Here is a 26165-nt window from a genome sequence, read left to right as displayed (position 1 = left end):
CTTTCCAATTCAATTTCCTTGACTCTCTGTGTGGTGTATGGCATAGAGCATATATCCAAGATATGCTAAGGACCAATTAAAGAAGAACCAAAAGTAAGAATTACATTTTTCTGTTGCATTCCTGGATGAGAACAGCTGTAACAGACCTCAGCTGCAGTTACCTGGGGCCAGGTCTAAGTGCAGGTCAGTATCTCTCAGATTTGTGCCTAGGCTATTTATAGATCCCAATTTAACATTTTTTTCTATTCCACTAAAGTTCTATTAATATTCACTTATACTTCCTTCATGGGAGAAAGGAATGGAAAACTTCAGAAAACTTCCTAAGAAATGATGCTTCAAAGAGTTAAACTCAAGGAATTTTAGACTTGCCAAGAACTTTAGAATCACTTATAGTATATACCATTTACAAGGCTCGATCCCAGAAAGATAGGTGCTATCATGATCAACACAGATTCTAAATAGCTGTACTGGTTCTAGAACACCAGACAAAATATCTGGATCTCTCAGTGCTCTATGAAGCAAGCAAACACAGTAAAACTCATTTGTATGCCCATTTATGATGAACTATCCAGCATGAACTCAATGAATCAATTAGTAGGTGATAACAGGTATGTTGAAGAACTGAAATATGGTAACACTTACAAACATTCATATCACAGTACTCGCTTACCAAACTAGAATGAGTGAAACTGTACTGTGTGCAGAACAAACAGATACAACATATGCAGAACAAACAATACAAACATATAAAGGATACTTTGGGGTGATTTTGAAGAATGTTTCCAGAATCCCATATACTGGAATCTGTCAAACCCAGCCTCTCAGCAAAGTAAATACTTACCATTGCCAGTGCTCCCCTCCCATTTGCTTCGGGAGCCCCCACTGCCATCTCTGCCAGACTTGATGCGCTAGACCAATAAGAAGACAAATTTAGAAAAGTAATGACATTCCTTCAAAACTGAATACACCAAAGGCTGAATTTAAAATTGACATTCCTATGTAACTCTGAGCACGAATTCATCAACACTTGAATCCTATTGGGAGGAAAACGTCACCTTCCCTGACTCATAGAATATTTAAAGGGCATTTTCATTCAAAAGCCCAGTGTATCACTGCTCACACAAGCAACTCAACAATGTCTTTTGTTGTTCTAGTACTAGAGCTTGAACTCAGAGCCTTCTGTTGCTAGCTTGGCATTTTTACTCAAGACTGGTATTCTAACCATTTGAACCACACTTCCACTTTCTAGTTTGTTTTCATTTTGTTTTTTTGTTTTGTTTTACTAGTTAATTGGATGGAGATAAGAGTCTCTGAGGAAAAACTCAGGCAGCTTAGTTAAGGACACAGATTCAAGCAACCACGGTTTGGGACTGCAGCAGTGGAGGCGGCTGCTGCCACTGGCCACCATATTCAACACTGAGAGCTCAGGACAAAGGCCCCAGAGTGGCTTCTACTCATAGCCAGCAAGAACCAACAAGGAGCAGAAATCTTTATTCGGTCAACCCCAGACAGTCGCAGACTGTGGAAGTGGACGACCTGGAAACCAAGGGAGAGGTGTGAGTACCTCAAGACATCATAACTCATTCTCACCGAGCAGCAATGGGAAGGTAGCCTCTCCCCCACCGCAGGAGAAAAACTCCATCTTTGATACTGTCATGGACCTGACCAGAGCAGCTAGCACTATTTGACCTGCGGCAGGCCTCAGCTCCACTCCTGAGAAGAGTTGCCCCTCCCAAGCAGAGGCACCTCCTCGTGGACAGGGCAGATTCTCCTTAGTGGGTAAACAGAGCCAGAAACTACCCTACCCAGCTGTGCACAGGAAGCAAACTACAGCCCCTTGAGCAATTGGAAACTTGGTACATATAAATCCTGAGATTGGCTCCAGGTTGGGCTGATTGAGTATCTCAGGAGCTAGACCATCAGGGTAAAGCATCTGACAGGCCACAGCCCAATTTACAAACTAGCACCCCTCATAGCAACTCCAAGCTAGAGGAAACAGCCACCTTGCTCTTTTGTGTCACTCACAGTAGATCGCCCTCCCACTGAACTAGCCTGGGAGGAGGGACATAAACTCCGGGGTGAGGCAGAGCTTCCTGCTCAAACAATATGATTTAAGAAACTAACTAAGCCACAGGACAAGCAAACCAGAGACTCCACCACCAAGAGACTGCCTACAGACAGTGGGAACACAAGAACTGTCCCTGCCCCCCCCTCCTCAAAAAAAACTTTTTTTCAAAGAGCTTTTTCTACCTATTTTTTTTAAACTGTTGTCTATTTTTCTCATTTTTATTTTAGGTTTCTTTTTGTTTTGGCTTTACTTTGTTATTGTTGTTGTTTCTTTTTTTCTTTTAATATTCTCTTTATACTCTTTTCCTTTTTGATCCTTCTAGGTTTTTATTTTTATTTTTGCATTACTTAATTGCTGTTCTGTTCATACCCAGATATATATCTGTCTTTGATTATTAGACCTTATCTTTCATTGTGTACATACTTAATTCTGATATTGACTACTCAATTCACAAACTCCCAGCCTACACTCCATTAGCTGTAGAATTACTTCTTTTTTGGGGGGGAGAGAGGGGGTCCGGTCATGTGGCCTGAACTCTGGGCCTGGGCACTATCCCTCAGCTCTTCAGCTCAAGGCTAGCGCTCTTAGAGTTACTTCTTTATACTTACATAATTTTAAGTGTTTCATTTTAAATTTTTCATTTTTTATCCTTCCTTTCTCTTTATCTCTTGTCTCCTTTCCTGATATTCCTGCTTCTTCTCACTTGCCTCCATGCATTCCTCCAATCTTATTTTCTCCTGACAAGTCTCCCTAAACCTAGTAATTTCTAGTCTGCTGACCCCTTACTTGATTTTTCTTAGCACATTGATCCCTAGCTGTTTGTTGTTGAACTAGATTGTATATATTGAACTAGATTGTATCTGTACCCATTTTGTCTGGATCAAACAATATGTGCAACTACAGGGCTCTGGTTGATGCCTGCCTTAGTGTTCTAGTTCAGAATCGATTTGGCTATCATATGAAAATAGGCAGAACAAGCAGAAACACAAGAAAAATGGCAAGTCCAGGTATTTCAACTCCTACTCATGACAATCAGGCAACAGAGCAGTCAATGAATAACCCAGAGGAGAGTTCCCAAAATGCTCTACAAACAATACTGTTAAACATGCTGAATGAAAAGTTTGAAAGCCTGCAAAGGTCTTACTGTGAGTGTGATAGGGAAATGCATGAGCATGATGAGGCAAACCAAAAATTAATACAGGAATATCGTGAGCGTGATGAATATAACCAAAGATTAATACAGGAATATTGTGAGCATGAGGAGGCTAATCTAAGATTAATAGAGGAACTGCATGAGCAGAATGACAATACACAAAGATTGAGGCATTCATGGAATCCATGAACAGACAGCTGGAGCAATCCAGAAGGCCACAAAGGGAATGTTGAATGAAGCCCAATAGAAGGAAAGGGAGTCCAATGAAACCATAACCAATCAACTAAGGAATTTGAGAATGAACACTGAAAACAAAATAAAGAAAGGCCATACAGGATCTAAAACAAAGCTCCACAAAGAATTTGAAGTCATCAAATCTGACCAATTAGAAGAAAAAGAAAAAACAAAACAAAACAAAGTAGAAAGTAGGTTAGACCATACAGAAGATTGAATCTCTGGGACTGAAGACAGCCCAGATACTATAGACAAAGAACAGAAAACTATTCAAGACAAATCCAAGAAATATGACAGATCTACTCAACAGCTAGAAGACACCATCAGATGGCCTAATCTGAGGATAATGGGTGTAGAGGAGAATCTAGATACAGAAGTTCAAAGTCTAGGAAATTAATGTAACAGGATCATAGCAGAGAACTTCCTAAACATGCAAAAAGATAGGTCTATTCAAATACAAGAAGCCTTTAGAACCCCAAATAGACCAGTCTAGAAGAGGACATCCCAATGTCACATTGTAATCCACACAGGATCAATTCAGACCAAAGAAAGGATCCTTAAAGCTGTCAAGGAGAAAAGATCAATCACCTAAAAAGGGAAACCAATCATAATAACTTCAGATTTCTCACCAGAGACAATTAAAACAAGAAGAGCCACGAATGATGTATGCCATGCCCTAAAAACAAAAGCTATCAACCAAGAACACTTTACCCAGATAAACTCTCATTCATAACAGAAGGACAAATAAAACACTTCCACAGCAAAGAAAAATTGAAATAATATATCTCCACCTAACCACCCCTACAAAAGATACTTAAAGATGTCCTATAGAAAGATGTCCATAGAAAACCAACAACAGCACAATAAAGGCCAAGAAACAGCCTCCAGAGAATCCCAAAAAGCAAAGGAAAAACCCAATTGGCACAGTCCCCAAGAAGGTGGATAGCATGACAGGAAATACCAAACACCTCTCAGTCCTAACTCTCAATATTAATGGACTAAACTCTCCAATTGTCTAGTTGGATCAAAAAGCAAGATCCTTCTATCTGCTGCCTTCAAAAGACACACCTTTCCCACAAAAAAAAAAATTCTGAAAATGAAAGGCTGGAATAAAATCTACCAAGCAAACAGCCCCCATAAACAGGTGGGAGTTGCAATCCTAATATCAGATAAAATAGACTTCAAATTAAAATTAGCAAGAAGAGATAAAAGGTCATTATCTACTAATTAAGGGATCTCTCTTTCAGGAGGATATTACAATTCTAAATAGCTACTCAACAAATAATGGAGCTCCCAAATTTATCCAAGAAATACTACTTTCCCTCAAATCTCACATAGATCCAAAGACATTAATTGTTGGGGACTCTAACACACCACTATCCCCTCTGGATAGATCAACCCGGCAAAAACTTAACGGAGAAAACTTGGATCTAAACAACTGTATAGAGAAATGAGACTGAACAGACATTTACAGAATATTTCACCCAGCAGCATCAGAATACACGTTCTTCTCAGCAGCACATGGGACATTCTCCAAAACAGACCACATTTTAGGTCACAAAACAAATTTTCCGAATTCAGAAACACTGAAATTATACCCTGCATTTTCTTAGCCACAAGGGAATAAAATTACAATTCAACACCAAAAGCTACCAAAGACAATCCTGTAACACATGGAGGCTGAACAACACACTGTTGAACCCCAGTGGGTCATGCAAGAGATTAGAAAGGTAATTCAAATGTTCATGATATTCAACAAAAATAAACACACAAATTACCAGCTCTTCTGGGACACAACAAAGGCAGTACTCAGAGGCAAATTTGTAGCTCTGAGCTCCTACATCAACAAATTGGAGAGATCTAAAACCAACAATTTAACTAGGTACCTGAACCTCCTTAAAAAAGAGCAACAAGCTAACCCCCAATCCAATAGACTGAAACAATTAAAATTAAAGCAGAATTAAATGAATTAGAGTCCAAAAAAAACATAAAAAGAATCAACAAAACAAAGAGTTGGTTCTTCGAAAAAACTAACAAAATTGACAGACCTTTTCCAAATCTTAGCAGAAAAAGAAGAGAACTCCACCAAATAAACAAACTCAGAGATGAGAATGGTAACATCACCACAGAAACAACCAAGAGTCAGAACATTGTAAGAGAATACTTCTCAAACTTTTATGCTAATAAGTTTGAGAATCTGGAAGAAATGGAAGAATTGCTAGCAAATATTGACATGCCCAAACTAAACCAAGATAATTCAAACCAACTTAACAGACCCATATCAAGCATCGAAATAGAAACAGCAAGCAATAAGAGACTTCCCATCTAAGAAAAGTCCAGGACTGGATGGATTTACAGCAAAATTCTACAAGGCCTTCAAAGAAGAACTCACACCAATACTCCTCCAACTTTTCAATGAAATTGAAAGTGAAAGTTCACTACCAAACTGTATGAAGCCATCATAATCCTCATCCCAAAACCAGGCAAGAACTCATCAAAGCAAGAAAACTATCAACCATTTCTTCGGTGAACATCGATGCAAAACTTCTTAACAAAATTTTGGCCAATCTACTTCAACAACTCATAAAAAAAAAATCATACACTAAAATCAAACAGGATTCATTTCAGGGATGCGAAGCTGGTTCAATATATACAATTCAATTAATATAAATTCATCACATCAACAAGAACAAGGATAAAAACCACATGATTATCTCAATAGATGCAGAAAAAACATTTTACAAGATCCAACACCACTTTATGATGAAAGCTCTGGAAAAAGTAGGAATCCATGGAACTTTCCTCAATATAATAAAGGCTGTGTAAGACAAACCTACAGCCAGCATTATACTTAATGGGGAAAAGCTAAAGCCATTTCCTTTAAACTCAGGAATGAGGCAAGGATGTCCACTCTCTCCATTTTTCTTCAATTTAGTATTAGAATGCCTAGCTAGAGAAATAAGACAAGATGCAAATATAAAGGGGATCCAAATAGGGAAAGATGAAGTAAAACTCTCCTTCTTTGCAGATGACATGATCTTGTATTTAAAGCACCCCATGGACTCCATTCCCAAGTTACTTGAGCTGATCTGAAACTTTGGCAAAGTAGCAAGGTATAAAATTAACCCTCAAAAATCAATGGCTTTTCTGTATGCCAATAAGCAGAAGAGCCCGGCTCAAATCAGGAAAGCAACTCCTTTTGCAATAGCCCCCCCCAAAAATAAAATACCTAGGAGTTAACTGAAGAACTGAAAGATTTCTATGATGAAAACTTTAAAAACCTGAAAAAGGAAATTAAAGCAGAACTTAGGAAGCGGAAAAAACTTCCTATGTTCCTGGATTGGTAGGATTAACATTGTGAAAATGGCAACACTGCCAAAGGCTATCAATGAGATCCCTATCAATATCCAAACCCCATTCTCCAATGAAATAGAAGAAGCAATCCAAAAATTCATATGGGAACAATAAAAGACCTCCAAATAACAAAAACAATTCTTAGCAAAAAGAACAGTGCTAGAGGAATATCTATACCAAACTTCAAACTCTACTACAAAGCTACAGTAGTCAAAACAGCTTGATACTGGCACAAAAACAGACTTGAGGACCAATGGAATAGAACTGAAGATCCAGAACTGAACCTACAGACGTACAGCCACCTAATCTTCAATAAGGGAGCTAAAAAATAGAATGTAAAAAAGACAGCCTCTTCAGTAAATCATGCCAGCAAAATTGGTTGAACACCTGTAGAAAACTAAAGCTAGATCCGTATTTATCACCCTGCACCAGAATCAACTCCAAATGGATCAAAGACTTCAAAGTAAAAGCAGATATCCTGAAAATATTACAGGAAGGAATAGGAGAAACTCTAGGGCTCCTTGGCAAAGGCCAAATTTTCCTTAATAAAGACCCAGAAAAACAACAAATCAAAGAAAGGTTGGACAAATTGGATTGCATGAAACTGCAGATCTTCTGCATGGCAAAGGACATAGCTAGAAAGATCAATAGAAAGCCCACAGATTGAGAGATCTTCACAAGCCATACAATGGACATGGGCCTCATATCTAAAATATACCTAGAACTCAAAAATTAAATCCTCCAACAACAAATCCTCAAAGAAATAACCGCCTCATTAATAAGTGGGCTAAAGACTTAAAGAGAGTCTTCTCTAAAGAGGAAATAAGAATGGCCAATAAACACATGAAGAAATGCTCAACTTCTGTAGCCATAAAAGAAATGCAAATCGAAACAAATTGAATTTCACCTCACCCCAGTTAGAATGGCTATAATCAAGAAATCTAATATCAACAGATGCTGAAGGGGACGTGGCCAAAAGAGGACTCTACTGCATTGTTGGTGGGAGTGTAAACTTGTTCAACCACTTTGGAAAGCAGTATGGAGGTTCCTCAAGAGACTCCACATAGAGCTCCCCTATGACCCAGCAATCCCACTTTTGAGCATTTACCCAAACAATCACAAACAAGGTCATTCTAAAGCTACCAGGACATCTGTGTTTATTGCAGCATTATTCACCATAGAAGATATGGAACCAACCCAGATATCCCTCAGTAGATGAATGGATCACGAAAATGTGATAAATTTTGTATATAGATATATATATAGATATATTACATATATTTATTCCTCCATGAGAAAGAATGACATTTGCCCATTTATCAGGAAATGGAAAGACTTGGAAAACATTATATTAAGTGAGGAAAGTCAGACCCCCCAAAATATAGGTCCTATAGTTTTCCTTATTTGCAATAACTACTATATGTCTTGGATAATCTTACCAGACAAGCAGAAAAGGTCAAAAGCTATGTACATATGACCATATAAGATGATGCTAAACAAGGATACTTGTTGACCCATTGTAACAATGAGATGTACAAAACACTATGTTGAAAACAAACTTTACAACTTCTGTGGGGAAGGGAAGAGTTGGGTAGGTGGGGAGGGAAGGGATGATAGGGGAAAAAGGAAGCGGTAACAATGCTTGATAGAAAATGTGGTCATTAACTTACTCATGTAACTGTAACACTCTATATCTTTACAATAAAAAAATTATATTAAAAAAAAGAAAACATGGCCAACTTTTTTTCTATTAAAAAGTAAGGAAGGCTAGGCATGATGCTACATGTTTGTAATCCCAATACTCAAGAGAATCATGAGTCCTAAGCCACGATGGGCTCAACTATCTCAAAAAGAAGCAAATGAAAAAAAAGGTATAAAGAGACTTTCCTTAAAACTTCAATCCTCATTGTCTTCACAGACAAAAGAAAATCTTGAAATATTTAACAAAATAGATAACAAAACAAGAATATCAACCTCTATAATCTGATTTTACTTCAAAACTTTTCATCTATTCAAGTAAACCTTAAAGACCTGTTTTGGGGGGATTTTGTTTTGTTTTGTTTTGTTTTTGGTCGGTAATGGGGCTCTAACTCTGGGCCTGGGTGCTGTCCCAGAGGTCTTCAGCTCAAGGTGAGCACTTGAGCCACAGCGCCACTTCTGGTTTTCTGGTAGTTTATTGGAAATAAGTCTCACCGACTTTCCTGCTTGGGTTGGCTTTGAACCACAATCTTCAGATCTCAGCCTCCTGAGTAGCGAGGATTACTGGTGGGAGCCACCGGTGTCCAGCTTGCAAACAGTTTGCCTGCCTCAACAAGACCAATATTCAAGGGACCTAACAGCTTCTCAGACCACCACTGAGGACAGCTCTTATACTCTGCATATGTGACCTTGGGTCACAACAGGACACTGAGAAGGCACGCACTATACGGTCCACACACTGCCCACACCTGCTCCTTGTCTTGGAGCCTTTCACTCTCCTCACTCCTATCCATCTGCTTGTTGGGCTGAAAACACCTACTTTCTGCTCTTCTACACTCCTTCCCTGCCCAACTCAGCATAGACAATTTAGAAACCCAAAGCTCTTCTCTGTCTCTTGACTTTTTAAAAAATTATCTGTAAGCATGTGTACAAAGGAGTTGCTATTTTAAAAAGCCGTTTCTGAATGTCACTCTTCATTCTCAGACACCCCTTCCCTCAAGCTTCTTAATTTTGTAAGATATACACTGGATTCTTGACTGTATTCTCCCCCCTCTTTATTCATCTACCCTTTTCTCCTTGCTCCCACCCCTTTCAAGTATCTCCTCTTGGTGTTTTATTTTACTGGACTTTGAATTTGCCTTTCTAAGAAATTACACTATTTGAGTTCTCCCTTTAACCTACCATATTTCAGTGAATATGTTTGTTTATACTTGCATTCTTCCAATGTATTTACTTATGAGTTCATAAGCTAAATCTACCTTCCACATGTAAGGGAAAACACACATCCACTGTCTTTTGGGGCCTGATTTATAGGATGGAGTGGAAGAAAGATTAGGGGTCCTGAGCACAGGTAAAAACTTCCTGAGTAACGATCCAGAAGCACAGTAAATCAAGAAAGACTTGATAAATGGGACTGCATCAAACTACAAAGTTTGTGAATGACAAAGGACATAGCCACCCTGCTGAGGGGACAACATACAGAATGAGATTTTTACCAACTACATATCAGATAGCGCCTATCATACAGAATATACAGAAAACTTAAAAAATTAAATTCTCAAAACACTAACAATTCAGTTTTGTTAAAGTGGGGTAATGAACTAAAGAGAAGCTCTTCAGAAGAAGTAAGAATGGCCATTAAACACACCAAGAAATGCTTAACATCCCTGGCCATAAAACATGCAAATCAAAACAATATTGAGATTCCATCTCACCCTGGTTAGAATCACCATTATCAAGAAAACAAATGATATCAGATGCTGGCAAGAATGCAGCCAAAAGGGAATCTTAATATACTGTTGGTGGGAATATAAACTAGCCTGTTGACTTTCTAGCTTACTCATCAAGAGAAAACTAAGCCAAGATTACTTCAGCAACTTCCCTCATTTTTTCCCTTCTCCTACAGCACATAGAAATGCCCACAGCACATAGATGGTAAACCAAAGGCTCCCACTGCTTGCTCAGTATCCTCATCCAGCAAGTATCCTTGCAATGCCCCAAAGAATAACACACTGACCTTTCCACTGTAGTAACTCACTGTCCTTCCTGCTTTATGAATCAAAGGCTTCAGCATCTCTTAAGAAATGCCAGCCTCTTCACAGGATACAACAAACATATCTTCTGTCTTCCAGGCCCTTTTCATCTTCCTCTCAGCTCCTGTAAATATACATGTGTCCCAAGTGACCACTTCCTAGCATGCCTGCTTGCATACAGGCACTCTGCATGCTTATGCCACATTCTTTTTTTTTTTTTTTTTTTCCAGGTAAGGGGTAGGTTTATTCAGTAGACCTGCTGGGACCAGGCAAGGTTGGCACTCCACGTGGTTGGGAAAGGCCTGGGAATGAGAGAGAGCTAGGAAAGAGAGGAAAGAGCTAGAAAAGAGCAGAGAGAGCAGAGAGGAACAGAGAGAGAGCTAGAATAGAACAGAGAGAGAGAGCAGAGAGGAACAGAGAGAGCTAGAAAAGAGCAGCGAGAGAGATAGAGAGAGCTAGAAAAGAACAGAGAGGGAGATAGGTAGCAGAGAGAGAGCTAGAATAGAGCAGTGAGAGAGCAGAGAGCTAGAAACGAACAGAGAGAGAGCTAGAATAGAATAGAGAGAGAGAGAGCCTGGGCCTGCGCTAGGCCTTATCTAGGGTATGGGCAGGGAAAGGTGTGGCCACATCAGGTTAAGATGTGACCTCAGCGGATGCAGATGTGACCTCTTCCAGGTGTCCCAGTTGCCTAGGTAACGCAGGTACTGGGTGGAGACTTTGCTGCGAGGAGGGTGGAGTCTGCTAGCCATCCAGGAGCGGACCTTACATTCCAGCCTTTTAATAATCATGAAATAGGGCGCGGATTCTCTCTGCTTATGCCACATTCTTCTGGCTCATCTTTCACCAGTGTACAGAATGCCATTCTTGTCCTTTTTCTAGCACTTGAAAAATCAGCTAATTCAACTGTAATAGCTGTAATGATGACTTTAGAGAAAGCCAATACTTTTATGAAAACATTAGTTTGACAAGGTTTTAAGTTTAAAGAAACAGGATCTGTCAAACCTAGGGTGACTGTTCACATTTACAAGAAACTGTAGACATTTTCAGGAAAGAGATCTGACTAGTAGTGTTTTCCATTTTAGTATCAAAATTCTTCCCTCGCAAATAAAAAGCAAAGTCCTTAAAGGAGTCATAAAAACAGCAATTCTGAAAGGACATGGATCAGACTCTGAGATACTCTCCTGAGATTCCAGGACTAAAGGGAGCTGATTCTACCTTGTTCATAGAGGATGAACTAAATTGGCCTAGGTGAGTCCAGAGGAATAGAAGCAAACCAATGGGAATGAGTACCAAGACCACAAACATAGCTCCCACTAGGAAAGGCAGTCTGAGAATTGGTTTCCATTGCATGTAGTCATCTGAATGAGGTAATTAATCTGAGTGAGACCAGCTGTGTGAATGGGTGGAACCAAGGTTAGACTGATTTGAAGGGCACTCAGAAATGAGAAAATAAGATCAAGTGTAACAATTTACTGACGCTCTTGGGCTAGGAGAAAAGAGAATGAAAGTGGTAGGCACATCCAGAATTTGTAGGGCTATTGTTTAGAGAAGCCTCTGGAGAAAGACATAAAATATCTATAAACATAAAAACAAGTCGGGTGCCGGTAGCTCACGCCTGTAATCCTAGCTACTCAGGAGGCTGAGATCTGAGGATCGCAGTTCAAAGCCAGCCGGAGCAGGAAAGTCCTTGAGACTCTCATCTCCAAGAAACCACTCAAAAAACCAGAAGCAGTGCTGTAGCTCAAGTGGTAAAGTGCTAGCCTTGAGCTGAAGAGCTGAGGAATAGCACTCAGGCCCAGAGTTCAAGCCCCACGACAGACTAAATAAACAAAGAAATAAAATAAAAGCTAGTACAGAAGGAACCAATGCCAAACTGATGCTGCTAACTTGGGAGTCTCCCTGTAGCTTCCCAGGGCATATTGGGTAGAGGCCTGCTTCCTGAGCTCTTCCACCACCAGATCACACATACCTGAAGGCATCATCATTCTTCTAGTAATGTCAGCAATAAACTGGAAAGAAAAATCACCACCACAAATAGTTCTCCAAAGTTCCATCTATCATACTATGCTTTGGTTGTCCCTCAATGATTATGATGGGCATATCAATCTAGGTTGAAAATTATCATCCTTCAGAGTTTAGATTTTATCTTTCCATGTAAGAGTTTGTGTGGAGGAATTTGCTGTTAATTTAATGGGCTCGCCATTGCATGTGACCTGTGGCTTCTTCTTTGCACATTTCAATAGTATTTCTTGATTCTGTATATTCAGTGTCTTAACTGAAATGTCTAGGGGTATTTCTCTGATTTTGCTTTGTTGGGTAAGCCTCCTCTTCCAAGATGACCTACTCTTTCAAGTTCTGCTTTTATTCTATTGAATAAAAGCCTTCAGATTCTCTCTTTTCCTTCTATCTTCATAATTCACAGTATCCCAAGAAACCTGCAAATCCCATTTTAAATTTTTTTAGTGTTTTCCAATATCTTTAATTTCTCTGCTTTGCCTTCAGTAATACCTTACTTATTTTATTGTCATTATATTCCTCTTTCATATCCTGCAGTCTTTTTTATTTTATCCAATTGTTTAAATTCTTTCAGCTCAGTGAGTTGTTTGTATGCTTTTTAAATTCATTCAGCTGCTATATTTCTTTCATTAATTTTATTAATCATTCATGTCATTTGATGTTTGATTCACTGAACTTTCTTTTTCTTCACTATCATATGTCCTATATTGTGGAGTTGTTGGCTTTTTAGGGAGACTGATGCCTTGATTATACATGAAATTTGTGACTTTTTGTGGGATTTATGCACCTAGGGCCTATTGTTTACGTAGATGTTTCAATCTCTTGCTTTTTAGATGGTTTTTCAGAGAGTACTTAAGACTGGGTAATGTCTGGCTAGTAATGTATTTTCATGTTACTAGATTGAAGGAGTGTGATCTAGTAGTCAAATAATCAATTTCAATGCTCAAGACACTATGTGTAGACTTCTCCACTCTGGATGAGAGACCTTGCCTACAAAAGCTACTGAAGTTGTTAAATGACCACCTTATGTTTGCAGCAATCTCTAATGAAGAAGACTAGTTACTGTTTCTGTATCTTAGATGAATACAGAAGAAAAGATTTATCTTTATGATCTGAAAAGACCTTAGTTAACCAGAGTGGCAGTGGGAAGGAGATGGAGGGATAATACTATTGAATAACACAAAGTGTTACATAGGAAAAAAAAAGGTGTCAGCTGAGTTTAACAGAAGAGGGGAATGAGAATGTAGAATGAAGTAGAAAAGGTTTGGTTAACACTGGGTTTAAGGAGGAAGGAGAAATGAACAAAACTGGACAGATAAAACACACACACACACACACACACACACACACACACACACACACACACACACACACACACACACACACAAAATAACAACAACAACAAAAGATGTTCAGGCAATCTAGTTACCAGGTAGGTAATAAGTATAGGTAATAAAGATTAGGGATGAGGAAACAAAGAACAAAATATGAAAAAGAAAGCAGTTCTAGTTGTAGGTAGAAGGAAAGGTTAAATGAAGGACTATAAGAAAGGGAAGAAAATAGGATTTAATATTGCATACTGAGGGGCTGGGAAGATGGCTCAGTGGTAGAGCACTTACCTTGCATGCCAGAGGCCCTGGGTTTGATTCCTCAGCATCACATAAAGCAAAATGAAAAAAGCAGGAAGTGGTGCTGTGGCTCAAGTGGTAGAGCGCTAGCCTTGAGCTGAAGAGCTGAGTGACAGCGCCCAGGCCCAGAGTTCAGGCCCCACGACCGGACCCCCCCAAAAAAGATTGCATACTGAAAGGTATGTGGCTCCGATACAATGACTATACAGAAAAGGAAGGGAGCCCAATTAAAAAGTAAATGGAGGGGACACTAGTGATCTCACCTATAATCCTAGCTACTCAGAAAGTTGAGTTCTAAAATTTACACTTGAGAGCCAGCATGGGGAGACAAATCTACCAGATTTTATTTTTACCTCCAAATAACCAGCAAAAAGTCCAAAGTGGAGATATGGCTCAAGTTCTAGAGTGTCAAGCAAAAAAGCCAAGCCAAGCAAGAGTTCCCTAAGTAAAGCCTCAGTACTGGGAAGGAAAAAAAAAACAACTAAATAGGTGGAAGAGCAAAATTACCTATATTGGACATACAAAAAAAACTCTAAATGTAAAATTAAAACCACCAAATCTAAGTAGAAATAAAGACATAACATCCAAAGTAAGATTTTTCTGTTGTTCTCATCTGTCTGTCTGTATCTCTATTCACTTACCTAACTACCAATCATGTGCCTTTGTGGAGTTCAAAAGGCATGGGTTGGGGTAGGAAGGCTCTGACCCACACAACAAAAAGAAGAGAGAGTATTTAGCAAGTGTCAGGCACCAAATTTTATTGCTTCCCTGGCCTCAGGCCATCAGGCCATGCCTAAGAGAGCCCAAGCCTCTACCAGCTACCTTAATGAAACCTGTTGGGTATGTTGAGATGTTTTCCTTTGAGGACTAGAGTGACTGCCACGCTCATGGCTCTGCTGCTTGCCTCAGCAGAAAGTCCCAAGTCTCACAGCCCACCTCTCCAGGCATCTCCAGCAACTATATCGGGCATCTAAGCTGCCAGTGTATATCCTCAGAGCTCAAACATCTCTGCAGGGCCTTGCTGGACACTCTACCTCATCTCTACTTCTTTGTTTTGTTTTGCTTTGGCAGTAATGAGGTTTGAACTTAAGGTCTTGTGCTTGGTTGGGTGGCACCACTTAAGCCATGCCTGTTCCTATGCTAGTTATTTTGGAGTCTCACCAAATTTGCTGCCAGGACTGACCTTGAACACCAATCCTCGAGATCTCTACCTCTTGAGTAGCTAGTATTACAGGCTGGAGCCACTGGTGCTTGCCACCTCAACCACTGCCTGTGAAAACTCATACTCAGATTCTATAGAGAGATGTGCAGACTACTTGACCTGTGATTGTTCCATGTTCTCAGGTACCCTGAGAAACTTCCATCTCCATCAACAAGCACTCTCTCAAGTGGTATCTTATAATCCCTCTTTGAGGTAAGAGTGCAAAACAATGCCTTTCTTCACCAAGACTAGTCTTCAATCTCAGAGTAGGTGCTGTCTGAAAATTCTCTCAACTGGGATAATGATTTGTGGATGCTAGAAAGGGCAGTCTGTCATCACGGTCATCTGTTCCACCTTATAATGAAAATTTCAGCTTCCACACCACCTCTGGAGAGCCTGGAATGGACTTGGAATTCCTTACTGCTTTCCTGTGGTATTTCTCTGTGGTATTGCATGGATTCTGGTTCTTTCTTTTTCTATTCAGAATCTAGTTTGTTCTGTTATCAGAATCTTCCTCACAGTAAAGATGGTAGACACTTTTAGTCTACTATTTTGCCCCCAGCCCAGGATACTGTTATTCTATAAGAACTAGGTTTCTCCAAGTTCAAATCCAGAGAATCAACGAGCCTGGCCTTAATTTTGCATCCTCAGACCTCTGCCCACACTTGTTACTCTCCATATCAAGCTTCAAGAGTCCTACCACACCCATTAGAAATGTAGCTTTCCTAGGAACTGCTTCTTAAGCAGAACCCCTTACCTCTCACTCTCCTTACTGAAGCCTGCCTTTCATGCCACACAGCCTCAGAGACAGAAACAAGTGTGTCCTAATGCTCTTACCTTCTCACCATACCCGAGGTACCTTGAATGTTGAAGCCAACTCTCACAGTCATTGGAACCTCTATGATTCACAGGAAACTTTGAGAGATACTTTCAAGTGAATGAACTAAGGAACCAATGGAAGTCAATGTGTCAAAGCCCTTGAAAGGCTGTGATAGGTAATTTTCCTTCAGAAAATGTAATCAATACATAAATCACCATGTTTGGTACTAAGGATATGTATTCTATTCCACTTTTTGTGTAATCTAATCAATACAACCATGTATAAAATGTTTTGTACTTTGTATACATATGTGAAATTCAAAATATTTGAATTTTTCAGTCCAATTTTAAAGCTATGACTTTATAGGACTCTTAAAACTGAATCCCATCTCTGTTAGAAAATACAATCAAATGGTTTCTGTTTGATTAAATACTTACTTTGAATTTGGGGGTTATAACTAGAAATATAGCATAAGTACTAATAACATTCAGTATTAATTCTGAATGACATATGATAGCTTGTCAATCTAGCCAAAGGAAAGATTTCATGAAACTTTTTCCTGGCTTCTTTCTGAGAGAAGGAATGGCAAATACTAGAAGTAAAAATTCCTCTATTTCAATATTTAAAAACTTATAAATTTTAGTTTTAAAATGTTAATTATTAATGCACTGCAATTTATGGATGAACAGTGAAAATTTTCTAAATTTTGTATATTGTTTATCCATTTTCATTTTTCCCATAGTTTCCTTATGTCTTCTAGCCCTCTTTGGTATTTTTGCTACTTTTCTTTTTTCATCTTCTCTTTGCATCTTCCTCTTTTCTGTGTATACAATATATCTTTGACAGACTTTATTGCAGTTAATAGTTTACATTTCAGTGAAGTAACAGAGCAAAATACCTAAAAACATCACTGTTCAAAAACTCATAGATTCCAGGGGCTCCTGTTGTTAAGGATGGCAGGTGAGCCTTCCCATGTCCAACAACTTCATTTTCTGACCCTAATGAATGCAGAATGTGTATTTTCTTCCTACTCAGGAAAATTTGAACTGTCCAAGTACAGGGGCAGACCAGTCTTCCTTTCCATAAAAGTTCCAGGGAAAAGACTAGTTTTTCTGAAAAATCAATCTATTAAAAAATGTCTAGCTCTTGACAATTTACAACAGGAGTTATGGGCTTAGGGAGAAGCAGTATCCTGACCCAAATAAACCCAAACTGCCTTACCATTCTTTCTTAAGTCTATACCATCTACACACAGTATTTTCCCTTTTAAGCATTTTTAAAACTATATCTCAATTTACTTTATGTTTACTTTCATTCTTAACTCAGATTCTAAATCCTGAGCTGATATTTGATCATATGCAAAGTAACCCTGAACAGTACAAAGTCTGAATGTTGTTCAAATTTCAGTGAATATAAAAATCACTTAAAACTTGTTTAAAACACACAGGTGCTGTACACACAAATTCCTGGTCCCCATGGACAAAGATTTAAGTTCCAGAGTAGAGCATGGACTGGGACCCATGCTTTTGCATTACTATGTCCTCTGAGGTTCACTGGCCACAAACAATACTTTTGAGTGGCACAATTCCAAGACATTTATCCCTAACCTAGCTGTGACAGGCTGATGGGAAAGAACATTTTATGTAATTCCTGGTATGAATTACTAACTATTCTAGATGTAAATTAAGGACTGGCTGGGTGTCAGTGACTCATGCCTGTGATCCTCTTGAGGCTGAAATCTGAGGATAATGGTTCAAAGCCAGCCTGGGTAGGAAAGTCTGTGAGACTCTTATCTCCAATTAATCACAGAAAAAGTCTGAAGTGGTGCTGTGGCTCAAGTGGTAGAGTGTCAGCCTTGGGCAAAAAAGGAGCCCAAGCCCAACAACAGCAGCAGCAGCAGCGGAGGGGTAGGGTGTGGAGGAAGAGGAGGAGGAGGAGGAGGAAGAAGAGGAGGAGGGGGAAGAGGGGGAAGAGGAGGAGGAGGAGGAGGAGGAGAAGGAGGTGGAGAAGAAGGAGGAGGAAAGAAAAAAATTAAGGACTTAAGTAAAATCCCGACACGCCATCCATTTTGTCTCCTATTCATAAAGTGATAAGGCAACAAGGGTAGGAGCCAGATGTTGAACATTTTTATTTTAGATCAAATATGCCTCTAAATAGCTGTGTGACCTGGAGCAAATTATGGAACCTCCATGTGTCTCCATTATCTCATGTATAAAAAATAGAAATGCATAAGTGGCACTGTGGCTCAAGTGGTAGAGCACTAGCCTTGAGCACAAAGAGGCTCAGAGACAGTACCCAGGCTCTGAGTTCAAGCCCCCGGACCCACAAAAACAAAAAAACCAAACATCTTGTTCTTTTGTTAGGTGCTAGTGGCTCACACCTATAATCCTAGCCAGGAGGCTAGGAGTCTGAGATCTGAGGATTGTGGTTTCAAACCACAATGTGGTTTCTTGCCAGCTTTGGCAAGAAAGTCTATGAGACATTGGTCTCCAATAAACAGAAAAAAAAAAATGGAAGTGGCACTGTGGCTCAAGTGGTTGAGTGCTAGCCTTGAACACAAAGAGGCTCAGGGACAGTGCCCAGGCCTTGAGTTCAAGCCCCAGGATGGGCAAAAAAAGAAGAAGAACGAAGAACGAAGAAAAGGAAGAGGAAGAGGAAGAGGAAGAGGAGGAAGAGAAGGAGGAGGAGGAGGAGGAGGAGCAGGAGCAGGAGCAGGAGCAGGAGCAGGAGCAGGAGGAAGAAAGAATGATTCCATATTCAGCATCACACGATTAGTGAGATGATCAACTCAGTTAATCTATGGAGAGTACTTAGACCAGTGTTTGCACTTATCCTGCATCAACTTAAATAAGCAGATGTTGCTGTTGTTTCTGTTGTCTACAGTGCTGAGGATAAAACCAAGAGCCTCCTGCATGCTAGGCAGGTACTGCAATACTGAGCTATATATACTTCAGTGTTCATTGTAATCAACCATTTTAGCAATAAAGTGAAAAGGCATAGAGAAGAGTGCTAATATTACTCAAGAACAAGTGAACAAGTATATTCATTTTCTGTTTCTTTCTTTGCTTTTTTCTTGCATTCATTTGTTCATTCATTCTTTCATTCATTCAACTGTTCTTTTTGTATACTGTCAGTGGGGCTTAAACTCAGGACCTCAAGTTCTTGCTTGGCTTTCTTGCTCAAGGTTGATGCTCTACCATTTGAACCATTATCTCCACTTCCATTTTTTGCTGGTTAATTGGAAGTAAGAGTCTCATGGATTTTTCTACCCCAGTTGGCTTCAAATAGATCTTCAGATATCAGCATCCTGGGTAGCTAGGAATATAGATATAAGCCACCAGTATCCAGGTATCTTTCCTTTCTTGGTGACAAATTTTTTCCATTAGCAGAAGGACAGAGGAAAGAAAGCATGAAAATGGAGTCAATTCTTTGTTCTTTAGCAGTTCCAGCTAAAGAATAGATGTGGCTATGGTATCTCTAACCAATTACATAGCCATTTCATCTTAAAGGCCACTATATGGAATGGTTTACCTACAATTAGAGACAAAGAACTTTAGCAGGAAACACATGAAAATCAGACTGAAAACAGAAAGTTAAAAAATACTGATGGATGTTGGTGGGTCATACTTATAATCCTAGCTAGTCAGGAAACAATAGACTGGGAGATAAAGCTGGTCAAAAAGCTTACAAGACACTAATTCATAAAACAATTGAACATGGTGTTTTACGCCTGTCAATACTATGTAGGAATCATAAATAGGGGGATAATAATCCAGGTTGGCATAGACAATAAGTGAGACCTTATTTCAAAAATAACCAGATCAAAAAAGGCTAAAGCCATTGCTTAATTGGTAGAGTACTCCCTAGTACTCTAGGCCCTGAGTTCAAATCCCAGAATTACCCCCAAAAAGTTCCTAATATTTGAAAGAAAATTATGTGACTAACAAGATGAAAATATGTGACTACATCAAGATACAACTATAGAAGAAAATATTAATGGGTATTAAGAATGTTTGTGAAGAAATTTTAATTCTATAGAGAAATTGCTAAGTTTTTACATCTAGATTGATTCTACGCAAGAAATGCAGAGAAAAGATAATAAGCTTTAAGTTCAAATTTAGAGACCATAGTTCAGAAGTTTATTGTATTGTTTCATTATGAATTGTGTTTTATGCTCAACACAAGTCATGAACCACTATGACCTGTCCCATAGGCTCACAGTCTACAAACCCCAAATTGAAATGGGACAGACAACAATCAGCTGAAAAGTTGGTTCTCAGAGAGATGTGAATTCTTATTCCTTTGACCACTCTTATTCTTCCTAGGATCTTCCTTTTCCATTGACGTTCCTCTACTCTAGTGTTTACCAGAAAAACTTATGTGGGAAAACATCAAGAAAACATTTCTTCCATATATGATGTAATGAGAAATATGGAGAACAATTTGAAAAACATGGAGAAAAAAAGTACTGAGCTTGGAGTCTGGAGAAAGCCAAGAGATCTCAATGTAACTGGAGAGATCACCTAAATGTTTACTTTACTACTTTATGGATGTGGCTGGTGACTAAATTTAAAGAAAGAGGGGCTGGGAAGGTGGCTCAGTGGTAGAGTGATTGCTTTGCATGCATGAGTTCCTGGGTTCAATTCCCAAAAACCACATAAGCAGAAAAAGCTGGAAGTGATGCTCTGGCTCAAGTGGTAGAGCATCAGCCTTGAGCTGAAGAGCTGAGGGACAGCGCCAAGGCCCAGAGTTCAGGCATGACTGGCAAAAAATAAAATAAAATAAAATAAATAAAAAAATAAGGAAAGACTGAGATTTTATTAGAAAGACCAAATCTTGAGCTCCTCAAATATTAAGGAAAACAAGAGAAGATACCTAAGGGATGCTGGGTTTTATCCAGATTACAATGAGGCCAAGGATAAAATATTACACACAGAGAAGTGTTAAGAAGTTGGGAAAGGCTGAGCACGAGTGGCTCATGCTTACTTATAATCCTAACTGCTCAGGAGGTGAGATCTGAGGACAGTGGTTCGAAGACAGCCCAGGCAGGAAAGTACCTGTAAGATTCTCCAATTAACCACTCAAAAACCACAAGTGGCACTGCGGCTTAAGTGTTAGAGAACTAGCCTTGAACACTAAGAGGCTCAGGGACAGCGCCTAGGCCCTGAGTTCAAGTCCCCCAACCACCACCACCCCCAACAAAAAGAATTTGGGGAAGGTAAGTAGAACAACATTGGACAGTTTAAGTAAGTCAGTGGTAACTTAAGTTGAATTTACCAAACTAGTCTTAATAAGCCCATAGGGAATTATTTTTCATGAGTACAACAAAAAATGATATAGCTAAAGTTTTGAGGGAGAGAAGGTTCCTGACATAGCGTTGTTCCTATAAATTTAGTTATTATTGCTTTTGTGTGTGTGTGTGAGGCTGTGAATGGAACACAGGCCTTGCATATGCCAGGAAAGTATCTACCACTGAGCTCTATCCTCAGCCCTTTTCTGTGAGTTTCAAATATTCTTCTGACATGCACCTGACACTATCACCTCTACTCTTCCAATAAAAATGAGGCTTGCTAAGCTAACTTAATTTCTTTTTAATATATTTTCAGAAAACAACAACACTTTTCACCATAAAATTTTCCAAAGTACAAATTAATGTCAAAGGTTTCAGGTAAATGAGGAACAAAAGCTGACTAATAAATATATAAACATTTTGATGGAAGAGGAATTCACAGGTGGAGTAGTAACTAGAAAAGATATGTTGTAGTTTCAGTGACATTAGTCTGTTCATAATATAGCCAGATTCATTAGTCTAGCCTGACACTGTGGCTCACACCTGTAATCATATCTACTAAGGAAGCTGAGATCTGAGGATCACAGTTTGAAGCCAGCATGGACAGGAAAGTTTATGAAACTTTTATCTCCAATTAACCACCAAAAGCTGGAAGTAGAGTTGTAGCTCACAGTGGTTGAGCAGTAGTCTTGAGCACAAAAATTCAGGTACAGTGCTCAGTCCCTGAGTTCAAGTCCCAGGACCAGCAACCACACACACACACACACACACACACACACACACACACACACACACACACACACACACACACACACACACACACACACACACACACACACACACACACACACACACACACACACACACACACACACACACACACACACACGATTCCTCAGTCCTCTATTAGCCCCCCCCACACACACACGATTCCTCAGTCCTCTATTAGCCCCCCCCCCCACGATTCCTCAGTCCTCTATTAGCCCAAAAAAGTCAGTTGGATGAAGAAGAGATGAACAAATACAGGCTGGGAAGGTGACTCACTGGTAACTCTACCTCTTGCCTTGCATGCATGAGGCCCTGGGTTTGATTCCTCAGCACCACATAAGCAGAAAAAGCCAGAAGTGGTACTATAGCTCAAGTGGTAGGGTGCTAGCCTTGAGCTGAAGGGCTGAGGGACAGCACCCAGGCCCAGAGTTCAGGTCCCACAAGAGACAAAAATAAAAAAAGGAGAAGAAAAGAAAGAGAAAAAGGGAAGGTATCGGCAGCAAATGGAAAGGTGAATAACAGAAATTTAAAGATTAAACTGAGAGAATATAGCTAGAGCTAGTAGCTCAGGTCTGTAATACTAGGCACTCAAAAGGGTGAAATCTGAGGATTTTGGTTCAAATCTAGCCTAGGCACAAATCTGAGAGATACTCATCTCCAATTAACCAACAAAAACCTGGAAGTGGGAGCGTGGCTCAAGTGACAGGGGACCAGCCTTGAGTGAAAATGCCAAGGGACAAGTGCTCAGGCCCTTAGTTCAAGCCCCAGTACTGGCACAAAACAATAAATAAATAGTACATAAATTAATTACAAAAAATGATCAAATATCAATAAGGATTCAAATACAACTTAGATACAACTATAAAGATGACAATGGTAAACTATAAAATAATGTAAAAAGTAACTTTCTATTTAGAGAGGATATCTTCAAAGTTACCTCTCGTATTCATGTCCCAGCAATTCCCTGGCATCAATGTTTCCTAAAGCTTACACTCAAGATTAAAATCCCTTATGAACTGGCTACAAAGTAATTCCAGGGGACTGAGAGATCATGTACAGCTGGAAAGGGGTCAACACTAGAAGTCTACTCATCAGTGATGTTAAGGCACACACTTTAGGATCAATACTTGTAATTTACATAAGTAACTTAAACTCCTGATGCTCAAACTTGTGAACTAAAGAGAATCAGATTTTCACATGTATTCATGTTTCTATATTAAGAAACTTCATATGATAATGGAATGAGTCCAAATATATATATACTTCTTTTTTATTCTTACTAATGAAACATATTCAATCATGATTATGATGACAATTATAATCACTTGTAATTCCATTTGTACCAGTTAGTTATATGGTGTATCATATTAAGTTGGCCATTATAATTCTCTACTCTAGCTCAGCATTTTATTTTATTTTATTTTTTGTTATTAAAGAAGCAACTTTATTGAGAAGGTTCCTACACTGACCTAGCTTAGCATTTTAATACCAACTTGATATTTTAAAAGACTTTTAGGGTAAAACAGCTTGCTCATAATCCTTTTACAACTAGATACTTGTAAGAGAATGATCAGTGCCAGGTGCTGGTAGCTCACACTTGTAATCCTAACTACTCAAGGGCTGAGATATGAGGATTGTGATTTGAAGGCTGCCCAGGCAGAAGAATCCCCATGTGACTCTTATTATTAACCACTCAAAAACTGGAAGTGACATTGTGGCTCAAAGTGGTAGAATGCTAGCCTTGAGCTAAAGAGCTCAAGGACAGCAACCCAGGTCCTGAGTTCAAGCTCCATAACTGACAAACAACAACAACAACAAAAAACACAAGAGAATGATCAGATCCATCTTAAAGACAAAAGAACCAACCATAATCTGAAAGCAAATGGAATTCAGATTTTCTCTGTATTTAAGATAATTTTTAAGAAGTCATTTGTCTCTATTTTCATAAGAAAGCAAATTAGTTCAGTCCTTCTCTTTGCATTTTTCCCTACCCCACTTTTCTCTCTCACAGGTAGAGATTGAACTCATGGTCTTGTACATGCTGGGCAAGTACTCTTTCATATTATGAAAAAATTGTATTTGTCTGTTCATGGCTATATACCAAATATTGTACAGAAACTACTGAATTTCCTCCCACTAGAAAGCTGCTCCCGTCAGAATTTTCTCCTAATACTAGAATTTTAGTTATCCTTCTTATTATGCCTAAACAGAATAAAATGTACTCTCCTTTCTAATACAAGTTCCTAACATCACGTATCTGAGCTACAGTAGGCTGACATTTTGAAAATTAACAGGCAATAGTTTTCGGCCCATACGAAATACCTGTTCCTTTATTTCTTTCATTTTTTCCAACTTCTTAAGTTTTGTGGCATATTCTTGAACCTCTTTTAATCCAATATCTGTGCAGAGACGAACCAAGAAACGCAGACCTAAATTATGAAAAATATATTTAGGAAAGAATGCTTCCAGTGGTGAAAGTCCAACAAATCACTGACCTTGGCATTTAGAATAGAGATAGGGATGATACTCACAAAAACTGTTTATCTTTCTTCTAAAAATTATTCACAATCCTGGGAGGTTTAATAGACTCTCTCCACAAAATACTTCAGGATATGCCATATTTATTCATTTTGCTGAACATGATTTTTCCCAATATCTGTGTGCCTCTCTAGTTCCCTGGGATAAATTACTCAACAGTGGAGTCCCTGGATCCCAACTTTATGATTATTTTGAAGTTCCTGATATATTTTCTAACTCTGTCATCCACAGATTCTGGATTAGCATCCACTCCCAGGGAAGTTTAGGAAAAAATATTGTTCTTTATTTTCCATTAGAATCAATACTTATCATAATGAAGCCCCTCTGTATAAGTAAGTTATGATTATTTAAAAAAAAAAAGCTTTAACCAGGCGCCAATGGCTCACACCTGTAATCCTAGCTACTTAGGAAGCTGAGATCTGAGAATCATGGTTCAAAGCCAGCCCAGGCAGGAAAGTCCGTGAGACTCTTATCTCTGATAAACCACCAGAAAATCAGAAGTGACACTATGGCCCAAGTGGTAGAGTGCTTGCCTTGAGCTGAAGAACTCAGGGACAGCACCAGGCCCAGAGTTCAAGCTGCACAACCGACCAAAAAAAAAAAAAAAAAAAAAAGCTTTAAAAAATAGAAAGCTGCTTACCCACTAGGGAAGCTTGGTGTTTTTACAATATTTTAATATTTTTATCAAAGCTTAAATGGTATTTCTGTGTTCCTACTGTAGCTAGGACTACACACATGTGATAATGCCCAACTTAAATAATATTTCTTGATACCCTCATAAATGAGATGAAATACAGCATACTTCCCTCACTACAACTACCACTTAACTTATGCATCCTAATTATATTACCTAGATGTTAAGTTAAATTCTATTCTCACTGAGCAGCCATAAAAGCTCTGAAGTTTTTGTTAGCTTCCTAGAGAGATTCCATATTTTCATGTTAACTTTGTGTTCCTTCAAGAAAGGAGACAAGTATATTTTGTTGGTTCTACCTTATCTAGAAATATCTTTCTATTCTATTTATGTGCAGGTGTAAAAATTACTTCATCTAGCTAGGCGCCAGTGGCTCACACCTGTAATCTTAGCCACTCAGAAGGCTGAGATCTGAGGATCTCAGTTCAAAGCCAGTCCAGGCAGGAAAGTCCATGAGACTCTTATCTCCAATAAATCATTCAGAAAACTGGAAGTGGCACTGTGGCTCAAGTGGTAGAGCACTAGCCTTGAGCTGAAGAGCTGAGGGACAGTGCCCAGGCCCAGAGTTCAAGCCCCATGACCAACAACAACAAAAAAAGTTGTTTCACCTTCACTGGTATTTAGTGCTTGCTGTTTAGTGTTGCTGATAAATGACTTGTCTTTCTAGTAT

The 26165-nt window shown here is 39.0% G+C and overlaps 1 protein-coding gene across 3 annotated transcripts in view; it reads right to left on the bottom strand.

Moving 5' to 3' along the window:
- Positions 1-26165, bottom strand: part of Ift88 (intraflagellar transport 88) — a 125860-nt gene that overhangs the window by 9342 nt on the left and 90353 nt on the right. For all 3 annotated transcript variants that reach the window (XM_070003169.1, XM_070003168.1, XM_070003166.1), the window contains 2 exons: positions 24586-24692; positions 842-908 (listed from right to left, as the gene is read on the bottom strand). In XM_070003169.1, coding sequence (XP_069859270.1) covers positions 842-908; positions 24586-24692 — 174 coding nt within the window. The remainder of the gene's footprint in view (positions 1-841; positions 909-24585; positions 24693-26165) is intronic.

Source organism: Dipodomys merriami, unplaced genomic scaffold, assembly GCF_024711535.1.
Source record: "Dipodomys merriami isolate MVZ:Mamm:240054 unplaced genomic scaffold, mDipMer1.0.p SCAF_6, whole genome shotgun sequence".
Taxonomy (NCBI): Eukaryota; Metazoa; Chordata; class Mammalia; order Rodentia; family Heteromyidae; genus Dipodomys; species Dipodomys merriami.
This window is presented reverse-complemented; position numbering and strand designations above follow the sequence as displayed.